This window comes from Panicum hallii, chromosome 8 (genome assembly GCF_002211085.1).
Source record: "Panicum hallii strain FIL2 chromosome 8, PHallii_v3.1, whole genome shotgun sequence".
NCBI lineage: Eukaryota > Viridiplantae > Streptophyta > Magnoliopsida > Poales > Poaceae > Panicum > Panicum hallii.
In genome coordinates, this window is record NC_038049.1 from 37,420,741 (window position 1) to 37,441,556 (window position 20,816).

At 45.7% G+C, this 20,816-nt stretch overlaps 2 protein-coding genes across 5 annotated transcripts; one reads left to right on the plus strand and one right to left on the minus strand.

The window, feature by feature from the left end:
• The first annotated feature begins 6,571 nt into the window (after positions 1-6,571).
• Positions 6,572-10,158, plus strand: LOC112902242 (transcription factor ICE1-like). The gene is made up of 4 exons (XM_025971206.1): positions 6,572-7,799; positions 8,895-9,122; positions 9,368-9,538; positions 9,705-10,158. Exons 1-4 carry the CDS (start codon positions 6,708-6,710, stop codon positions 9,786-9,788), a joined length of 1,575 nt encoding a protein of 524 aa, XP_025826991.1. The 5' UTR covers positions 6,572-6,707; the 3' UTR covers positions 9,789-10,158.
• A 4,066-nt stretch (positions 10,159-14,224) lies between these two features.
• LOC112902240 (auxin response factor 23-like) lies at positions 14,225-20,258 on the minus strand. 4 transcript variants are annotated; one of them, XR_003230523.1, is made up of 15 exons: positions 19,793-20,258; positions 19,568-19,701; positions 18,743-18,838; positions 18,607-18,663; positions 18,342-18,509; positions 18,151-18,235; positions 17,597-17,687; positions 17,319-17,483; positions 17,072-17,191; positions 16,900-16,975; positions 16,641-16,818; positions 15,623-16,563; positions 15,021-15,182; positions 14,739-14,936; positions 14,225-14,639 (listed from the first exon to the last, which is right to left on the minus strand). XR_003230523.1 is itself a non-coding variant. In XM_025971203.1 (15 exons), the coding sequence occupies exons 1-14, from the start codon at positions 19,860-19,862 to the stop codon at positions 14,753-14,755; spliced, it is 2,556 nt and encodes an 851-aa protein (XP_025826988.1). In that variant the 5' UTR covers positions 19,863-20,244; the 3' UTR covers positions 14,225-14,639; positions 14,739-14,752. The 4 variants fall into 4 exon arrangements, 3 of the variants coding, with proteins under 3 accessions (XP_025826988.1, XP_025826989.1, XP_025826990.1); XM_025971203.1 differs by having other exon boundaries at positions 15,021-15,211; positions 19,793-20,244; XM_025971204.1 differs by lacking the exon at positions 14,225-14,639 and having other exon boundaries at positions 14,753-14,936; positions 15,021-15,211; positions 18,342-18,506; positions 19,793-20,246.
• Positions 20,259-20,816: the final 558 nt, after the last annotated feature.

The following is a 20,816-nucleotide window of genomic DNA, read 5'->3' on the forward strand; positions in this document are numbered from 1 at the left end:
TATTAATCGGGCAATTGCATTTGTGCTTGTTTTGCTTTGTTTCTTTGCAAATCTTTTCATACTTGGTCATTGGAATAGCTTCCATTACATCCTTAGAATTTTCAAACACCTTCAAAGGTATATCTTGACAAACACATTAGTCCCAATAGTTATGTTGTTATTCAATCACCAAAATCACAAACAATGGCTTAGGGGCCATTTTCTTTAGACACATCATTACATCATTATAGCTAGCCAGGGACAAGGAAAGTTAAGACTTGCGTGAACCCCACACGGCCACACACCCAACAACATCACACACTGCGTGCTTCCATGCATGCATCTACTCAAGAGCTGGCTAGCGCTCTGTGACTGCTACTGTATGTACTCCAAAGGAGTACAATTCCGATCTTCCCAATACCTATGCAAGCACCAAAAGCTATAGGTAGCACCACAAAGATGAGTTTGAATAATTGACATGGACATACAGATGCATGAGTGAGAATTATTGTGCAAGCCATTCATTCATCATAAGAATTTCCTTTTTTTTAAAAAAAATGTATTTTTAGGTCGAACAATTGCCCTTTATTTACCCCCTTCAAGTTCACAAAATGTGGTTTTATGCGCACTGAACAAGTTTGTCATATGGTCACAAATATCCTGGATTTCCCACAGGCAAGTGGTCTTGAGTGCATAATACAGAGCCCGGCGTTATTCAGCGATGCATTGTATATTTTCCCCCATTTTTGTTACTAGACTACAATTTGAATAATGAGATTTATAGAATCTGTACACACATCTACTTATATACCTAGCCATCTAGAAGATGAGAAGAACACGTGTCATATTCTTATCCCCTCCTCTTCCCCCTTATCTCTCTACCTCTGAAGCTCTTGGATCTGTTACTGCTGTCACATGAACATGCTTCCTGACCTTTTATAATGTCACTACGTTGTAGCCCATGGACCACTTGGTACATTCACACGTACCAATGTAATAGTAGAATCCCCTTACCAAAATTTAATAGCATCAATAAATACGGCATGACTAGAATCAACCTTGGGCCTTAGTGGTTACTGTGTAACAAAATTCTTACAAGTTACAACCATGGTAATAAGAGGTCGTAATTCAGTTCAGTATTGCGTAAGGTTAATAAAAAGAGCATTTTGTATGCAATTGAGTAAGTGGAAAATCTCTCCGTTTGTGTCGAATTCCTCCATTAACCTATCCATAAAATTTTGCCGTTTTGGTTTGAAATTTGTTCATCGTCTTGGAGTATGCTGTACAACAATATTGATGCCTGACTTACTGCTGAAATTGACGAGAGATAAGATATATCCTGGTTTCAGGCAACTACACAAGTTCTGCAGCTCAAAGCCTGAGGCTCAACAGATTTTGCCAGTTCTTTCAGTAGCTAGCTAAGGCTTCAACCACCGGTCAAGTAGCTCCAAAAAAACAGAGGACTACTTTACTGCCAACCACATGCATATGGTGTTTACAAATCTAGCAGAGGGCACAGGCACAGGCACAATGACATACAGTACCACTGTCTGCCCTAGCTGCTCTCTCAAGCAGCCAAGCAGGGCATGGGGTACAGTGCAGTATATAGCAGCAGTAGCAAAAATTTGGAAGTGAAGAAAGATGGCAACCAGAGCAAGAAAATGGCCATGCACACTGCAGGAGCAGCACCACAGAGGGTTGGATGGTCCGTCCTGAAATGTAGTCCTCTTGCTCAGGGCAGAATTTCATGAGCTCGAGCCTGATCCGAGACTCATAAAACGTGGTCCAAAGGTTGCTGTGGTGCTCTTAAGACTTTGCTGCTTCGCAATCAACAGGGAAGCCATGTACAGCAGCTTGCAAACATACATCACTATGTGTGTCTCTGGTATGTGGGACCCAGTGATGTTTGGCACTGTGGAGGCGATTCTTCAGGATATTATGTTTTGGCAAGCTATACATTTTGGTGGATTGTCATCTAGAATTACTAGGCCTTAGAATTGAAGCTCCTATTTCTACGACCACAATGGTGAATCCACCGTAGACAGAGGTATTCCACATCAACAAATTAATTTCACTTAGCTTCCATCGCAAGATTAGAATCATCAATCAAGCCAAAGTGTAAATGGTGATACTTGCAAGCTCTACAATGTGTGGCGCTAGATGTTCAAGTTATGACAGCCCTGCATGACTATCCCAAAGAGGGGAAAAGAAAAGGGCACGCCTAGGAGCCTGTTTGGATGGACCTAAAGTACTTTAGCCATATCGCTAAAGTTAGACGTCCAAACTTTAGTTGGCTAAATTTAGTCATATCATGTTTGAATGCCTAGGCTAAACTTTAGCTGTTGTACTGCGAAAAGTCATTTATACCTCTTGTGCCAAGCATGCGCTGTGAGATGATAGCATTTGGGAGGGTATTTTGCTGTCCACTGCTAGAAATTAGCCCTCACTAGTTGGGTTTGGAGGGTTGATGGACTAAGCTTTAGTTGGAAAGTTAGCTAATTTTTAGCCCATATTTAATTCCCCTATTTGTATCATCTGGATCCAAACAGTCCCTAGAAGGGTACTCTAGTAAGTGTATTATGTATTAGTAGTGGTTGTCTTCATCTGTTCCATATGTATGGCTAACTTCCCTAAAAATAAGTTAGAAAAATGAAAGGAAAACAAAGAAAACATTCAAACAACAAACATGGTTACAGTTTAAGTGCCCTACTATATAGCAGTAGTGGAAAATAAGGGATCTGTATGTACAATAATATCCAAACTAAAGATTTACGCCTCAACATTCAAATTTTAACCACCTCCCATATTTGTATCCATTTTGAAGCAACTATATTGTAAATTTTTTTCAGCTATTTACAACTCTGTCCATTAGATTTATTTTCAGATACAATGCCCATAATAACCAAAAAAGGTTAGTAAGTAATTACAAAAAATAATAAATAAATAAATAAGCGAACTTCGCTCCACTGGGATGTTCCTTGTGGTGGAACCTATCCATCCGAGTTTAAGTTCTTGACTCAGCATAGACGCTCATATTTTTTTTAATTTTATTCCAGGAAACAAGCGCTATTCTTTCAGTACTAGGTGATGTGCCCGTAGATAGTGAAACGTCTGTGGTAGGCGACATGCCCATTGTGACCTGTGGTGACTTCATCAATCTCGAGGACCTGTCGGCTTAGTCTCTCGAAGGTGTTCATAAAGGTAGGGTTGTGTGTTTATATTCACAGGGGTGAGTGTGCATGCGTGTATGTTAGCGTCTACATCTGTGCTGATCGAGAAGAATAACTTAGAATTACCAGCTGTTTTGGCTCTCTCATTCAAGATTGGAGCAATGCATGCATATAGAAGCACCTTTACCTCATAATCATCATTTAAAAAGTTATATAATAATTGATAAATCCATTGCAAAACTGAAGATGCTATAGTCAATTTATGAGTATAATTGATCGTCCATAAACACAGATGTTAGATCCATGCTAGTGTAATTTCATATGTTCTTTTTTGAAATAAACCATGTTACAACTTTGAAAATTTGAACTACTCCATCATGATTCATGTTTATTTAATAATATAGATTACAAATATGCGGTAAAGGTCTATAATATTTTTCTACTATCAATGAAAAGACAAGTAGCGCTCTTGCACAATTGAGAAAAAAGCGTTTGCGACAATGAAGAAAAATTACTCCATAACTTGTTCGTAAGTTTGATTGTTGTTGCATCTAAAACTGCCATACTCAATGTACTCCACTTGAACCATAAACATAAATTGATTAGACAATTCTTTGGTAACTAAAGGCTCCATTTTTAATTATGCCTATTTTTACCTCTAGTCCTCCGATCCTCATGTATACCCTTTTTCAAGACCTAAATGGATTTGTTTCCTCACAAACATCATTTATAATTTAATTTCTTTATTAAAATTATCAACACATGTATATGTATCTTTTTCCTTCAAAGGTTTAAGATGCCGTACCACTAGAACAATTTGAAAAGATAATAAACATAGTAGGAAGGGTGTGATATTAATTTTACTACTTATTAGTGATTATATTTGTTTCATCCATATATGGTAGTTTGCTAGCAGGTAACAGAAAATTCATAGTTTGCCACTAAGATAAACAATAGAAAAATGTGAATATGTGTGATAAATAATCTATATAAACTTACACCTCAATCTATTATGTTGCAATAGCATTTATCTTGCACTAATATTTAAACAATTTGTGTGTATGATAATACGCAATCTTTTAATCAATCTCTTAAATTTACTTTAGATGCAATATTCGGAATAGCCATGATAAATGCTAAATAACAATGAAGAACCTGTTGAGAAGATATAATAAGAACAATATATAAAGAACAACCTAAATTTGGTTGAGCAATTGGTAAATATAGAAGGACAACTTTATCACATTATTCATCATTAAACAATAGTTATATGTTAATTGGTGAATCCTCTCCAATTTTTTTTTTGTTTCATGATGGTATAAAAATATGTTATGTTTTATAAACCAAAGAAAACCATGAGTGGAATTGATCATCTTCTAAAAAGCACAAAATCCTTTGATGATTTTTCATGCTTGTTTCAATTTATTTAATTAGTGCGGTCAAGAAGTAACACACTTATCTCATTTACACATAGACATACGGTTCAAATTACCTAGAACAAACTAAGAAAGTGGGTTGATAATCTATTGTAAGAACGCCCTAAAAAGACCATCTTTATTCCAATTTCATAAGGTTTGTGAGTCCATGTTAAAAAAGGTGTATTGTTTATATATACTTATTAAATAATTTTGTAATGATAGCCAATATGTTCCATTAAAAGTTTGTATGTCGTATACAAACAAATAGACATATGTTTATGTACCAATTAAATGTATGTTACTAAGAAGGGAAAAAATTAAGTTAGCATTTCAAATCATATAGATTGATGAAGTTACCTAGTAGGAAATCATTAGAAGAATATATATATTGTTGTATTTTCAGTTTTTGAATAATATTGTTAGAGTGAATTAAGAAGCACGATTGGAGCATAATATTAAAGGTTTATTTTCTTCCTTCCTACCAATCTATTCTTACCAATACAAAGATAAGAACATCAAATAGTAACATACATTATGCTAACTATGCAACAACTATGAGAAATAATAATAATAGAAAACTCAAAAAAGTGCAAACTATATCAAAGTTGTGTGCAATTGTCTATTGCTACATATAAAACTACCTTATTCATTGTACCCTCCTTGAACTATCAATGACATAGATTAGACAATCCACTCACAATTGAAGTTCATGAAAGATATTGGCATACCTCTCACCTTTTTATCTTAAACAATTGTCCTTATTCATTCTACCGCTAAACAAGTTTTGTCTTTTTATCTTAAAAAATTGTTTACAATTTGGATTTTTCTTATAGAACTATTCTCTCATGAGATATGCATTATTTCAATTCAAACAATTAAGGTGGCATATCATACTTGAATATATCTTGTTATTTAACAATTGATGGCATCACCTCCCGCTGTCTAGCCAATAGTTCATCTCCAAACCGTCCACAGGCTGGCGAGATATTTTTTAAGGATGTGCATTTTGGCAATATCTCAAAATGTTCACCATGGTTTTATTAATAGTAATAACCAATACTTCACATCTAAAGATAAAGATACATAGTAGAGAAATTTTGGAACCTTATATATTCCTGCTAAAATTTACACATCCTGCTAATACACCATTTGGCAATATTTAATGTTGGCTAATCAATACATTATCTGCACAAATTGGTACACATCATCAAATTTATATTGGGTGAATATGATGTGGTTGTCTAATTTTTCACTGAGTCAGAGATTGGTGAACGTGATATGCATGTCCAATTTTTTCGACCACCTACAAAGTGCCATATTTTTTCTCTTTACACATCCCACAGCATATCTCCAAACCAAGCACAGGCCGGCAAGATATTTTGGAATGCTCGCATTTTTAATAATATCTTAGATCTTTCTCTATGATTTTATCAGTAGAAGTAACTGATGCTTCACTCTAAAGATATGCAAACATAGCCGAGAGATCTTTTGGAAGATTATATATTCCCGCTAAGATCTACGCTTCCAGCGCTACATTACTTGTCGGCACTTAATAGGGCTAATCAATATAGCGTCAGCATAAGCTGGCATAGAACCATGCTTGTTTTGGCGACTTTACGTTTCTCTCTCAGAGCAATGTCTACCTAGTACACTGCCTCCACATACGTACACACAAGCGGTGTCGAGGCGGTTCGGCGGCGAACAAGAGGTACATATCTATCTTTCTTGAACAACCTAGACCAAGTGCACCAATTTTTTTTCTCCCATTATGCATATCTATGCTACCATTCTAGCTTCAAACCTGATCTTGTCCTTTGATCCTTAAATCCAGCGGTTGGCGTCATCCTCCTCCTTTCCCCAACCCATGCCCGGTACTAGCCCCAAATTTCGGACGAAGGGTAGTTTGGTCATTTGCACTTCTCTCTCTTCTCTCTCCACGGTGCTGCTGCTGCCGGCCCAGTCCACAGTACTTCACCTCCATACAAATACAGGCGCTGGCGCACTGCCGTGCCAGAGAGAGAACTCAGACGACTCCGCTGGCCCGCTGTCCTCTGCAGCTCTGCCATCCGCGCCTGCTCCCCTCCGGGGCCATTCCCACCCCAAGAAAGCGAGGACCCCTTCCCCCTCGCGCGGCGCCGCCATGCTGCCGCCGTTCGGCAACCCGCTCTGGGCACAGGACGGCTGCGGCGCGCAGCAGCAGCGGCAGCAGGACGCGCCGCCGCCGACGCCCATGATGCTGGGGACAACGCAGCCGCTGGGGCAACAGCAGCAGAACCTCCTGGCCCTGGCCCAAGTCGCCGACCTGGGGGGCGGGGTTTTCAGCACGCCGCCGGTGCTCGACGACGATTGGTACTTCAACTCGGCGGCCGGCGCCGGCGCGCAGGGGTCCCTGCTCCTGGCGCCACCGGGGCAGGGGCCGCCGGGGCTGTCGCTCGGGGCCGGCTCGTCGCAGATGTTCTCGCTCTTCAACATGGGCGGCGGCGCGACGTACGACCTCCACGGGTTCGACCTCGGCCTCTCCGGCGGCGGCGGCGTGTCCGGGGGCGAGATGGTCTCGTTTGCCGGCGCCGGGAGCGTGTCGAATTCCTCGCCTTTGCCCCTGATCCCGGCGGGGAACGCCGGCTTGCTCGGCTCGTTCGGTGGCTTCGGCACCGCGCCGGCGCAAATGCCGGACTTCGGCGGCCTCGTCGGGTTCGACATGTTCAGCAACGGCACCGGGGCCGGCTCCTCCGCCCCGGCGCCCCCCGCCTCGGCGTCCCTGACGGCGCCGTTCTCCGCGCGCGGGAAGGCGGCCGTGCTCCGCCCGCTGGAGATCTTCCCGCCCGTGGGCGCGCAGCCGACGCTGTTCCAGAAGCGCGCTCTCCGCCGCAACGCCGGCGAGGAGGACGACGACAAGAAGCGCAAGGCGGAGGCCCTCGCCGCGGCCGCGGGAGCGGCCTCGGCTGGTGGCGGTGACACGGTGCTGGACGACGCCGACGACGACGACGGCGGGAGCATCGACGCGTCCGGGCTCAACTACGACTCGGAGGACGCGAGGTGCGTCGAGGAGAGCGGCAAGAAGGACGACAAGGACTCCAACGCCAACAGCACGGTGATCGCCGGTGGCGCGGGCGACGGGAAGGGCAAGAGGAAGGGGATGCCGGCCAAGAACCTCATGGCGGAGCGCCGTCGCCGGAAGAAGCTCAATGACCGACTCTACATGCTCCGGTCCGTCGTCCCCAAGATCAGCAAGGTGAGAATTCTGTCCCTGCGCTTAATTTCGATGAATTCTCTGCTTTTCCTTGCAATGGAGAGTGCAAAGATGAGAATTATGTGGTTAGCATCTAGCAATGCTATGTATGTGCCTGTTATATTGTTATGTTCCATGCAATTGATTCTGTGCTAAATTGTTTGTAACGCGTGTTGATTCCAGTTGAGTTCTAGAGCAATGTGAAAAAAAAATAGAATTCCGTGGTTAGCATCTAACATTGTTATATGCGTCTGTTACCTTTGTATGTTTCATGCAATTGAGTTTGTGATGAATTGTTTGCCATAAACGGTTGATATGCGCATCTCAGGTGCAAAGTTTTCCCCTAGAATGGCATCCTATAAGTGGGTTTCAGCCATTTGGAAGATTTGGGTGTTCATCTTGAGATAGCTTAGCCTTTTAGGTTCTATTGGTTGCACATCCTTCAGTTCAGAGTTATTGCTATGGATTAGCAATTTAGCATCTACAGTTTCAGTTCCTCTGTTCAGGTTCTGAGGATGCTATGGCTAGTGCTTTGCTTATGGTCTCAATCTACATGGTGTGACTTCACTTCTTTTCTTTCTTTCTTTTTTGTGAAAGGTAGCAATTGTTCTGTATATTGGCAGTTATTGTCGCGATTCAGGGATCTCTCTTGTCTAGGAAGGTATTCATGATTAACATAGCACATGATCATCTGAAATAAGATGTCCATGAACTCTGTTCATAAGTTGTCCTGCATACAGATCACTATCCATCACAGTCTCTTTACCTGATTACGGGGCCTCATTCTCTGTTTCGAGTCAGTCAAGTAGTAACAGGTTGCAGCAAAAACAATAAAGGATCTTCCCTACATCTCTGCTGTTACAGTTTTGTTCTGAAAAGGCAAATATCTTAATTTCTAATCATGCAAAACAGAAAGCATCAGTTATGGCTTAATAGTACTTTTGCATGACTTGTTTCAGTTATCTGTTTTTGTGTTGAACTTCAGCTTTAGTGTTATCGGTACATATATATCTCATTATTATAAACATGCAGTCCACTAGTGATACTTTCTCCTTGTGGCTGGCCAATTAACTGACTGTCGCTGTTTGCAACTGGTAGATGGACAGGGCTTCGATTCTTGGAGACGCAATCGAGTACCTGAAGGAGCTGCTGCAGAAGATCAATGATCTTCAGAATGAGCTTGAGTCGCCCCCTTCCACAGCCTCACTGCCTCCAACACCCACAAGCTTCCACCCTCTGACTCCGACACTGCCCACTCTGCCGTCTCGTGTGAAGGAAGAGCTGTGCACAAGCGCAATGCCAAGCCCTACTTCTCAGCAACCTAGGGTCAGTATCTGTTCTCTCAGAATGCTACTTGATAAGTAGTTTCCTTCTTATTCAGAAAAAAAAGTGGTTTCCTTCAGATGAATGGTTCTTTAACACAATATAGCATTCTCTGGTTGATTTCTTGCAAGAACTAGGCTGAAGTTAAGATGTAATGTGACTGATGTATGCATTAGTTGACACTTTTTACCATACTGGTTGAAGCATATAGCTCAATTCTGCATTTTTTTTCTCTACTCTTCCAATAGGTTGAGGTAAGGATGAGGGAAGGCCAAGCGGTCAACATCCACATGTTCTGCGCTCGCAGGCCTGGTCTTCTGCTTAATGCTATGAAGGCGATCGAAGGCCTCGGCCTCGATGTCCAGCAGGCTGTTGTCAGTTGCTTCAATGGATTTACCCTAGACGTCTTCAAGGCTGAGGTAATTACAGTTGCACATCTGTCTCTCCTCACTGCCAGAAACCACCATTTTCTCCTATTATGCGCAAGCTGTCTTGCCCTAACTGCTTGAAATGTGAACTGAAGATGACTTGTTTCCGCATGAAAATACACTGGCAAGCGCTCAATTTCTTTGTTCCTCACTGCAGCTGTGCAAGGATGGCCCTGGGCTCATGCCGGAGGAAATCAAGACCGTCCTCATGCAATCTGCCGGGTTCCATGGCGTGATGTAGGACAAGGAAGGCGGCTCGACCAACCTCAGAAAAAGAAGAAAACAATGTAGCTAAGGAATTTACAAACACTGGTGTTTCTGGTTTTAGGGGCGACTTTCAACAGAACCATCTTCGTCTTTTAACAGTCAGAGAGAGAGAGAGAGAGAGAGAGAGAGCTGCTCAGGGTTTTTCAGAACCATATTTATCCTCCAGTCTTTAGTTATCGTCTAGAGTCAAAAATAATGTCAGTATTCCCCTAGTCTGTCCTAGTTTTTCTTTTTTAAAGGTAGTCTGTCCTAGTTCTTGGTACATGCTTTTGCCTTGTGTAGTCCTGCTGCGACTCTGAACCAAAACCTGCATTGATCGGAAAAGTGCAAAATCCGTTCTTAAACAGCTTAAAATCCTCACTCTGGTGTGCTTCTTTTCCTGTGCGGTGGAATGTTGAATGCCTGGATGGTGCTTTCCGTTTGGTGTGGCCTTGCCTGTGTTGCTGGGTTTCAAGAGCCTGACGCAAGCCGCTGCTGCATGGTGTTGGATTGGAAGCAAGAATTCAGGGAGGGAGGGACTAAGGGAGGGAGGCTGGTGGTCCATGGCACGCTTGGCCAGACGCTGCAGCCGGCCGTTGGCAGCCAGCGCTGGATCCTGCTGGTTCCCGGCGAGATGGTCGGGTGCAGTTTTTTCTGCTGAAACGCGGTAGAAAGCAGAAGCAGGTTTCTACTTGTACCGCCGTGTCCCTGATATCTGTGACGGATCTGGGCTGTATCCCTGGCGCGAGGTGAGGGTAAAAGCAGCAGTTTTTACTTGCAGTGTAGGTGTGGTACTGGACTTGGCAAGTGGTTGACTGGTCTCTCCCGGTGCCGCATTTTTGTAATTTTTTATAGCGGTAAAAAGCTCAGGCGGAAACGGTTCGGCTTCGTGAATTCTTTTTCTCCGCTTCGCCTCATTTTCAGCCTCTGAGCCACCTTGCACTTGCAAGCAATCCCTGAGCTGAAGAAAGAAGGCAGAAGTCTTAGAGGGGAAGAAGGAAAAAAAAAACAGAAGACCGGAGCTGCGTCCTTCTGAACGAATTGCTGCTCGCTCTGCTCTTCCTGAAAGGACTCCCCGTCGTCCTGCCAGCCCACGTCCACTTGGCTGAGGGCGGACCAGCAGGCGCGAACGCTACACTGCAGTCGCGCAGAGCTTCACCTCACCGGCATAAATGGCCGCGAGGCCGTATGATTGCCTACCCTCCGGCGTGCCGCCCGGCGCCGCCTGCGACGGCGGCAGCGTCTGTCGCCGGCCAGCGCGACCGCCAGACCCGCCAGCGGCGGCGCCCGGACGGAGCTCAATCATGAGGACGACGAGACGCGGGACGCGCGCATTGAACACGGCTCACTCCCTTCCTGTGTTCGTTTCCCCGATCTCGCACCTCCTGCGCCTTGGGACACCTCGCGCGTTATACCTTGCGCCGTGACCCAGCCGTGTCAGGCCACAATCACTGTGCCTGCAGCCGTCTTGAAGGCCCCGTGCGCCTGCGCCTGCGGCTGGATCTACCGCCGCCGGCGTGCTGGCAGAAACGGCCGTTGCAGGGATCGCAGACTTCTTGGAAGGTTACCGCAGGGTGAAAAGGCTTCGGAGCTCAGGGTCCGGTCCAGGCACCACGACGGGATGGCTCCTCTGGTCCAGGGCTGCTGTGTACGTAGCGCCGGGCCGGCCGGTCCTCCCGTGACCGAGGCGTTCCGACCGGGATTCGCTCCGTGCCGGCGCACCCTACGGCCGAGCGAGGACCGGGCCTGACCTGACCAAACATTGGCCCTGGCCAAAGTTGGACGGTGACAAAATTTAGCTCTGAGGGAGCGTTTGGTTTGTAGCCAAGCTGAAGCTAGGGCCACGCCCAAAGCCAAAAGTATGCCATGTGGGGCCTACATGTCATTTTACTTTTTTAAAAATATGGTCAGCACGGTCTTGTTTTGTAGATTAAATCACAATGAGTACAGCTGTCCCAATGGATTGTGTGTTTTTTTTTGCGAGGTCCAAACGGATTGTTTGTTAGATATAGGGTTGAACAAATTATGAACGTTTAAGTCTGCTAAATCAAAATGCAAAGCATTGCGTGTCACCAATCAGAAAATGGCACATCAGCGTACAGCAGTTCTATTGCCTTTTTTTTTTGAGATTAGCAGTTCTATTGCTGGCCAAGTCAGAGTTTTGCTGGGCCAAATCTGGGCCGGCGCTTTGCTGGCCAGAGTTTTGCCCAGCTAAAGATTCTGGAGGCCAAAACTTGGCCTCCAACCAAAGGTCGGCCAAATTCTGCTGGCACAGCCAAAATTTAGCTTGGCTCATTCAAGCCTTGAACCAAACGTCCCCTAAAGTCCTCGAGTAAGTGGAGCTCGAGGGACCGGCTCTGATTCAGGAAGACATCGCTTGTAGAAGAAGAGCGTGTGGTAACTAGAATTGGGTTAGGAGAGAGTTATTTGTTCTGGGTAATAGCAAACCTCTTGTAACTCGGAGTTTCTTCCTCTTGCTTAAATGAATCAACAGCGCTCCTGCTTCTCTTTCAAAAAAAAAATATGAATAAGCTCGAGGCGCGATGGTTGGAAGGAGGTGGAAACAGCTAGCGTGGCAGAGGAACTTGATGCCCGTACTTGGCAACGGCGACGCCCATGCTGGCTGCTCCTTTCGGACTGGGAGGGAGACGATAAAACACAACTAATAATTTCAGTACCAATGCTGCTAAGCTTAAATAATCCTCAATGATCAACAAACATCTTAGATTATGATCTAGATTATATAATTCATGTCCTTATTATGATAATCCTGTAAGCTATGGAGGAGATGCATATTTCAGATTATTGAGGGTGGCGTCTGTGGCAACATCGTCGACTTCGCCGAGTTCCGCCGCCGCGTCAGCAAGAATTTTCTTTGTCCGTCGGGAGGCCGGCGATCGAGAGGATGGTGGCGTCCATGGCCAAGCAGGTGGCCTCCGGCGAGAGGAAGCGGGACGGGAAGACCATGTCCAAGGAAGTTCAGCAGCGGCAGCTCAAGGACCTGGAGTTTCTGAAACAGGGTAAGCTAGACTCATGAGCATCGATCGAGCAGCAGAATTTTTTTGTCATATAGAAGACAGTGTAGTCCAAAATCACAAATTACACGGCGTGGTTGGCCGTGGTTGGGTCAGGTATCCACAAGGTTCATAGTTGTAGGAAGACGAGAACAAGGCAGATGAAGTGTGGTTTTTACTATAGGTGATAGGAGGAATCAGCCACGAAAGCTTACATTGCAACACAAACGAAAGTAACGAGGATCTGCGTAGATATGTGCTACAAATCAGCCAATTGTAAGCTTACATTGGAACACAAATGAAACCTCCCAAGAAAAAAAAGAAGTGCAAAAAAGACTATTCCTCCCAAAGCGTCCCTTTCCTGGAGCTGGAGTCAGACAGTTAGCCAAACACGTAGAACAACTTCTTATTTTGCTGGAGTTCGTGGAGTGGAGCTGAAAAAACCTGGAGTTGGTGGACTGGAGCTATTTTTCTGGAGTTGGAGTGCACAGCCCCATAAACTAGATTATATAACCCTACAATTATAAGCTAGATTATATAATCTAGCAAGGAAACAAAATAGGCCATAATCTATGAGCTTTTGGCAACATAGATTATTTGAGGTGTAGATTACTTTAATCTGAAATAAGTATGTTTTCAGCAGGTTATGGATTATTTTAATCTAAGGTGTAGGTTATATAATCCGATGAATAAGTTGTTGTGTTTGTTTCTTTGTGAGATTATTTTTCAGATTTTTAAGCTGGATTATATAATTTCATGGGCAAACAAACAGGGCCTTAGTAGACGTGACATTGACGGCTTTGCAGCCTCTGATCTATCGGCCCTCGGCACACTCGTGTCTTGGCAAAACAAAGGAGGCAAGCTCTTAAGAAGCTTGAATCAAGATTGGAAGCGATGGTACGATAATGAACCTGTAGCCTTCCAAGCGACAGTACGATAAAAATGTTGGTGTCAAGCACCACGCGAGAGATCTTGTTAACATGCAAACGAGCATAGGGCGTCGGGCGGCCCATTGACAAAGACAAGCATATGCCTCAATGGCTGCAGCCTCTGGATGCGGTCCGTTGAGTTCAATCCGCAGGCTGGCGCCATTGGCCACACCAACTACTGACCAACATCTGCAATACTCCGACGGCGTAGTGATTCAGACATGCCGCCTCCGCCCCCGACCAGACCATGTCGCACTCACACCACACAAGCACCAGCAGGAAGCATCAGACCATGTCCAACTGCGCTGCGGGCGCCACCGAACCGAGCAGCGCCACAAACCGGAACCTTAGCTTGCGCTGGAAGAGAACATGATTGGTCTGGCACCGCACCAACAGACTCGACTACAACGGAACATGAGGAAAATCCTCCAAAAAAAGACAGAAAAAGGAAATATTAGGCACAAGCTCTCATTCCAGAGTACAACATGAAAGAAACACTCCACTATAGGGGAGCACAGAATGACCTCCGAACGCCGAACAGCAACACAACGGCGAAACTTTAGGCAGGAGACCACAGGATTGTCGATTAAGCAGATAATATATTAGGCTTAATGCAGGGGAGCAGCTATGTACACCGCTTAGTGCCAAGGGGAAGAAGCGCGGGAGGGCTTCGTTTAGTTGTTCCACGCATACATTAGGTGGTATGACAAGGACTAACCTCACCAAACGAGAAACCAAAACTGCAGCGAATGAGAGGGTTCAACTTAGACCACCAGGACGAGCTCCAGCTATAAATACTAGGGTACTCTGGGCTCATCCAATGCCATATAAAAAGCATTAAGCGCCACTACCGGACCTATGGATACATCGCGTTCCGTCCTCTGCTGCTACTTCAAAAGAGACCTGCCAAAAGCACAGCAATCAGGCGAAGATTAGTGAAGGTTTTCGTTCGGAATTATAATTAAGGCTGGGTCCACCTGCTAGCGAAGCAGATTGCATTACCAGCTGCGAAGGCATTAGCAGTTCTCGGAGTTAAGGGACGAGGTAGGCAGGCAGCCATGTGTCTCCCTGACAGCAGAGCCCCTCTCCGTTGAATTAGCAGGGCTGTCCTCAGACCTCGAGTTCAGGTTGCCTGGACTCATACGCTGGACCTCCTCCCTTGTGTAGATGAAGATCTTGTGGACCATGTTGCAGAACTCGCTGCCCAGGCAGACGAGTGAAATCAAGATTTTGGCTATCATAGACCGACCAAGCAATCAAGGGAAATATTCAATAGTTACTCACTCCCAAGGATCATCGCCAACTAGCATCATGTCGCCTTCATTGTCGGTGTAGACAACCATCCATTCCTTGTTAGAATCTTTCAGCTCACCGTTGAAGTCAAACATCTCATCCAGCTCTGCGACCAGTTCCATGTAGCCCTTGAACTTTGTAAGATCCACGGACCTGCCAAGTGCAATCCCTTGCTTGTGGACCTTAAATAAATAATTTAAATCAACAATCACATCAACCATCATTGTGGACAGCTGTGATGCTAAAGGAAAAGTACGCTTCAGTAATATAAGCTTAGATAGTTCATACAGCCACAAGAACTCAGATGGTACCTACTATGCAGTTCCAAACAAGGAGTGGTATGGAAGTGAGGTGGAGATTTAATTATGTCTCCACAGCTAATTAGTAAATTAGCAGGCTTTGGAAGTTTGTCAGAAGCAGTCATTACTAGGCATGCCCCCAGTAGAAAACTAAAAAAGAAAATAATTGGAGCACCAGGTGAAATGAAAAGCATTCATGTGGAACTACAGTTCTAGGCTTCTAGCTGCATTCCACAAACTTTAGAGATTTAAAGAGAAGAAGCTTGGTAATGATTACCAAAAAAAAGAACACACCTTCTTGCAGCTTCTGGTTGATCCACCATGTGATTTACACTCTGTGCTTCTTGAAGCTTGTGGACATGAAAGATGCTTCTTTAGGATAGGATCTGCCTGTGGAGCATCAAGTTGTTTTGCCATCTTAGATGTGTCGGAACATTTCTCTACTTCAGTGTCTACCCTCCGCCATTCATGTGCTGCTGGAGCTTGTGGCATCCCATCATATGCAACACTTGGTGGAGAATTCAAAGGTTCAGATTTGGCTGGGCTGTCAAGGTGAATTCCAAAAATCTTGCATGAATTGCCTTTCATTTTCTGAGCTTCACCATGAGCAAGAACCAAAGGTTGAGGCTTGACCATACGTGTCTGTGCATCGTCCAAGCGAGAACCAGGTACCATACGGCCAAACCATCCAGCTGAGTATTGATCAATGCCACGGCCAGACAGTGTAGTATAAACTCCATTCCCAAACTCGGTATTTGCGGAAGTCTGAGGCAACCTACCAACTTCCTGTATCGTTGGATAGTTCTGTCTGTTCAACCCAAAGCCAGTACTTGAAGGCATCATGGACCATGAACCAAACATATTGTGATTTCCTTGTTGGTCCTGATAATGAGCATTTACGGTGTGCCAGAAGTTAGGACGCCCAGCAGCAATCTGATCAGGTAAAGAACAGAATCCCTGCTGATTTTGTAGATCTTTAGGTTGCTGATATCCAGATAACATCTCATTGTAACTCTCATACCTATTCATTTGCATCCAACTATCCGAACCCAACTTCCTCTGCGTATCGATGGTACTCTTTTCCTGATCAAATCCTGACAGTTGCAGGGCTGACTCCTGAGCGGCGTTCAGCTCACTTTTATCACCAAAAGTACTTCTCAGGGTTGCATTATCCTGGATCTGGAAGGTCCTTTGTACGACATTCTGTTGAGTCTCCGCTGTGACCTTAGGAGCCACTAGAATGAGGTAAAACACGTGTATTAGTAATACTAACAACCACCCTACAGGTTTTGCATGCATGAAAAGGCCAAACCTTCTTTTGTCGTTGTCGGAGCTGAAGAATCAGTCAGGGACGCTGTGGCAATAGAGCGAGGCCTCTTGGGTCTATGCACCGGAAGCGGATTGATGGGGGGAGGGCTCACAGCAGGTTCTATTTGCCAGGGAGAAACCCTTTCAGGGCGTGGAATGGAAGAAGCTTCATCCCACCTCACCTGGATGATACAGAAGTACATCACAACAATGTTCCACAAAATAAGTCTACTTCAATGGAAAAGCGAGGAAAGGAGTAAAACCTTAAGGTAACGCCATTTAGATTCAGCCCATCCAGCTTGATCAGGATCCACATTTCCAACAATGGTCCCAGTGAATCTAATGGTACAGGAATTGAATGTCAAGTCTCTTCTAATAGAGGAACCTTCTATGCGAAGCAGACAAATTCCACAATTGCACCAGTCAATTGCTTACCTTTGCTCTGGAGCCTCTTCACCTTCAAACCTCATTTTAAATCTCATCCCTATTGGGTAATTTCGTTTCAGTGATTCCATATAGCGATCATAGGGGACCACAAACTCTGCTGGACTTGTTCTGAGAGCAGTAATTCAGAAGAAAATTAAGTTAAATTAAAGCTACATATTAGACCAAAGAAATATAGCACAAGGCTTAATGCATTCAGGAATTATCAAGTATAATATCTAGAGGGTTTTGCACCAACCTTGGTTTGTAGTAGACAGTGAACATGGTTCCAGTGCTAACAGCATGCCATGCAGTAGCAAGAACCCCAAGGTGCATGCTGTGGCTTGATATTACTGAAGATGGAACATTTGCTTGCTGCCTCATTGCACGCCTAACCCCTACACGCAGCTCCCCATTCTCACCTCTGCAAGCAGCATACGTGAAAGCAATTGTTATGTGGTGAATGGGAAAACATACCCAACAACAAGTTTATCACAAGCTCATATGAAAAGTTGACCAGTGTGTCACAAAACATACCTTAGGAAGATGAAGGCATCACCAGCAACAAGTCGCTTGGCGCTAACAAAGACACTCCAGCCACTCTGCAGAAGATGCCTCCGTGGCTGACCTGAAGTAGCGGAAATGTATATGAGATAACTTCAATGAGGATACAACTTAATTATAAGAATCTATTGTTGAACCATGGACCAAGCACAAAAACTATTAGTTGGCGCAACTTACAAGTAAAAAAGACATATGGTGACATTAAGTGCTTGTTTTAAGAAACTATAGCGTTTAAGATGAAACATAAATTGGCAAAATTAAATGGTTCAGGCCCATGCAATGAAACAAAAATACACATGTTGGTGGAAACACAAGTTGGTCCCTCCAATGAACACAATGAGGTATCATGGTGCATACATATTGTACCCAGAAGCACATTTAAACCAAATTAAGATCAAATTGAGGAGTCATTAATGCACAAAACTGGTTCAATATATGTTTGCAACTCTTGCACTCAGGTGCAACTGAGCAAAGAGCACTACACATTCTTGGAATAAGGTTGGATAACAAAGATGTTGAGAGATTACCTCTGAATATGTGGCGAAAGCGCCATTCGACACCATGCAGATCCTTGGCCACAAGCTCTTGCGTAGGAGGTTGATGCCTCATATCCTGACCAAGAAGTCAAAGCAAAGATCATCACTATCACTCAAGCAACAAATAGCAACTCCACAACATCAGCAACAGCAAAATCAAGTCAAAGATCCAGCAAACTAACCAGTGGTGGGAGACACTCATCCGCATGGCGTCGCAGCACGGAGAAGCCACCGTGTGTGCTGGTGTCAGAGGCTGTCAATGTCTTGCAGAACGAGCGCACATGTGGCCTCACAGGTGCAGCAGGGGGGCCAGCAGGCATCTCCTCACTAGAGCCATTCTCATCTGGCTGCTACATACGAAACAAATGAACAAATGACGCCTGATTAAAAACTTCAGACCAAGATCCTCGCATGGAGCACTGTGTGAAAGCTAAAAGCATCACTCGCCTTCGATTCAGGGAGCAAAGTAAGCTGAGCATAAACCTCATCAGTGTCCGGTTCAGCCTACACAAACGAATTGGCGCCAAACACATGTATCACTGAACGTGAAAGGTCACATTTATAAGAAGAGAGGGTCAAGTACCTTCAATTCAACATTCATGACCTCACACAGGATCTTCCATGGGAGATCGTACAGTTGCATGTGCTGCTTAGCCACCTGATTGGTCGATGCCTCCACCTGAAATCCACAGCAATAGATTAACGGTCAAATTAGCCTACTAAACTGCAAGAACTCCGAACTGAGTCATTCAAGGATCACAAGCGAGTATGAAACCAAGAAATTTCTCAAGTGAAAAACCGTGAACTTAAGAAATCCCTCCCATAATAGTAAACACTAAAGCAATTTCCCGCTGAACTGGAAAAAACTGAGCATAAATCACTGCACAGCACGCCGAAGGCACAAAATGAGCTCAAATGGTGCGGAACCAGAGCCTGGTCGTGCAGCAGAAAATAAAATCCAACGGGGAAAGACGAACTACTTAGCGATCCTGAACAAAAACCACCAAATTCCTCCACGGAATTACAATTACAATCTCCAATGCTTCCAGGACAGAAAACAAGGGGACAGTTCAGATTGCAGTGAACCACCAAAAAAGTTCCTCCAAAAATTTGTAGGGGAACCAAGGATACCCAACAGTAAGACGAAATTCGGACGCCAAAGCTCAAAGCGCGCTCGATTCGCCGTCAGGCCAGCGAACCCCCAAAATTGGAGCACCCCGGGCCCAAAACTAGAGGAAAGGGAGCAAAACCCGCCGAATTCGCCCGCCAGAAACGGAATTCACCGGGCGCTCCGCTGAAACACCTGCCCCCGTGATCGCCGAAGACACAGCAAAAACCTCGAGGAAGAGGGCGTTCGAATCGGGGTCCAGAGGGAGGGAGGAGGGGGCGCTCGAATTGGGGCGCGCACCTGCTCGATGTGTCCCTGCGGGAAGTAGTAGACCTTGTCCCCGACCCTGGGCACCGTGACCAGCGGGCCGGCACAGAGGTTCCAGAGCTCCGCGTACATGCCGTCCTCCGCTCCCCCGCCGCCGCCGCCTCCACCTGCACGCACGCACAGGACCCAAGCCAAACCCACGTCAAAACCCGCCAAACCCAAACACGCACGCACCGAGAGAAGCGAACCCCGGCTCACCTTGCGCCGCTGCGGCGCCATCCTCGTCGCGCCCGCCTCCACCACCCGCCGCCGCCGCCGAAGAAGCCATCGAGAGCGCCGGATCTTCACATCCGCCGCGCCCCCCTGCGCGCGCTCACCCCGGCGGCCCCCCTCGCCCGCGTTTGAACCGTGCGAAATTCCCTACCAGGCTGAGCTCCTCCCCTCGAATTCACCTCCGATTCCGCGGCCGGCCTCGTCCGTTCGTTCCCCTCCCCTCGCCTCTCACAGGAGTCCCTCCCCCTTCACCTCCCCCGATCTTTTTACTGCTGGGCACGGGTAGAGAGAGAGATTTATGTGAGGAGGGAGGCGACGTCACCTCGCTCGCGGCATGGTGGACGGTGGTGGTGGAGTGGCCTCCTCGCCTTCCGCTCCCGCCAGTGCGTTCAGCGTGAGAGAGATTGCTCAGCTCCAGTTCAACGGTTCAAGTCGGCGGTGAGGTCACCGTGAAGGAGAAGGGGGTGAGGCGACCGCGAGGAGGGAGGAAGGGGGCCGCAATAATTTCACTAGCCGGGCCGGGTTCTGACGGGCTCGGGCTTGGGCCGGGGGAAGGGGAAGACATGGATTTGGGCTGGGTGGGGCTGTCTGGCTCCTGCAGGCAAGGGGCGGGCGCAATAAATATTCGTGTTGGGGCATTGGGGGCGGGAGGGGCGGATCCTCTCTGCTGCCTCCTATCCGGGGTGCTCCTCGCTGTGGCCAGTTTTTAAAATAATGCCACGTCGGGTGGCGTGCGTGTCAGCGCACGGTTGGCTAGAGGGATCGGCTGGTCTATACATGTAGTGAAAATGGTAGCCAATAGAGGTCGGTACTTAAATAACATGCCACACCAATTTTATATTTTAAACGCACTTCCCGTGGATCATCTGGTTTGTAATTTGTAACCACACCAGCAGCATCGGACAAGAGTACAGTACTAACATCGGAGTCATACCCGGCAGCATACCTCTGTGCACTATTACATTATTTTTCTCTCTATAAAGTTAGTATCCATACGGATTTTACCCGT

What these genes read in the sequence shown, in the direction of transcription:
- LOC112902242 (XM_025971206.1), top strand. Translation starts at nt 6,708, where the DNA reads ATGCTGCCGCCGTTCGGCAACCCGCTCTGGGCACAGGACGGCTGCGGC. An exon ending in CTACTTCTCAGCAACCTAGG is followed by an intron (nt 9,123 to 9,367) that starts GTCAGTATCTGT and finishes CTCTTCCAATAG; the next exon opens with GTTGAGGTAAGGATGAGGGA. An exon ending in TAGACGTCTTCAAGGCTGAG is followed by an intron (nt 9,539 to 9,704) that starts GTAATTACAGTT and finishes TCCTCACTGCAG; the next exon opens with CTGTGCAAGGATGGCCCTGG.
- LOC112902240 (XM_025971203.1), bottom strand. Translation starts at nt 19,862, where the DNA reads ATGGCTTCTTCGGCGGCGGCGGCGGGTGGTGGAGGCGGGCGCGACGAG. An exon ending in ATGAGTGTCTCCCACCACTG is followed by an intron (nt 18,236 to 18,341) that starts GTTAGTTTGCTG and finishes CTTCTTGGTCAG; the next exon opens with GATATGAGGCATCAACCTCC. An exon ending in CAACCAGAAGCTGCAAGAAG is followed by an intron (nt 15,212 to 15,622) that starts GTGTGTTCTTTT and finishes TATTTATTTAAG; the next exon opens with GTCCACAAGCAAGGGATTGC.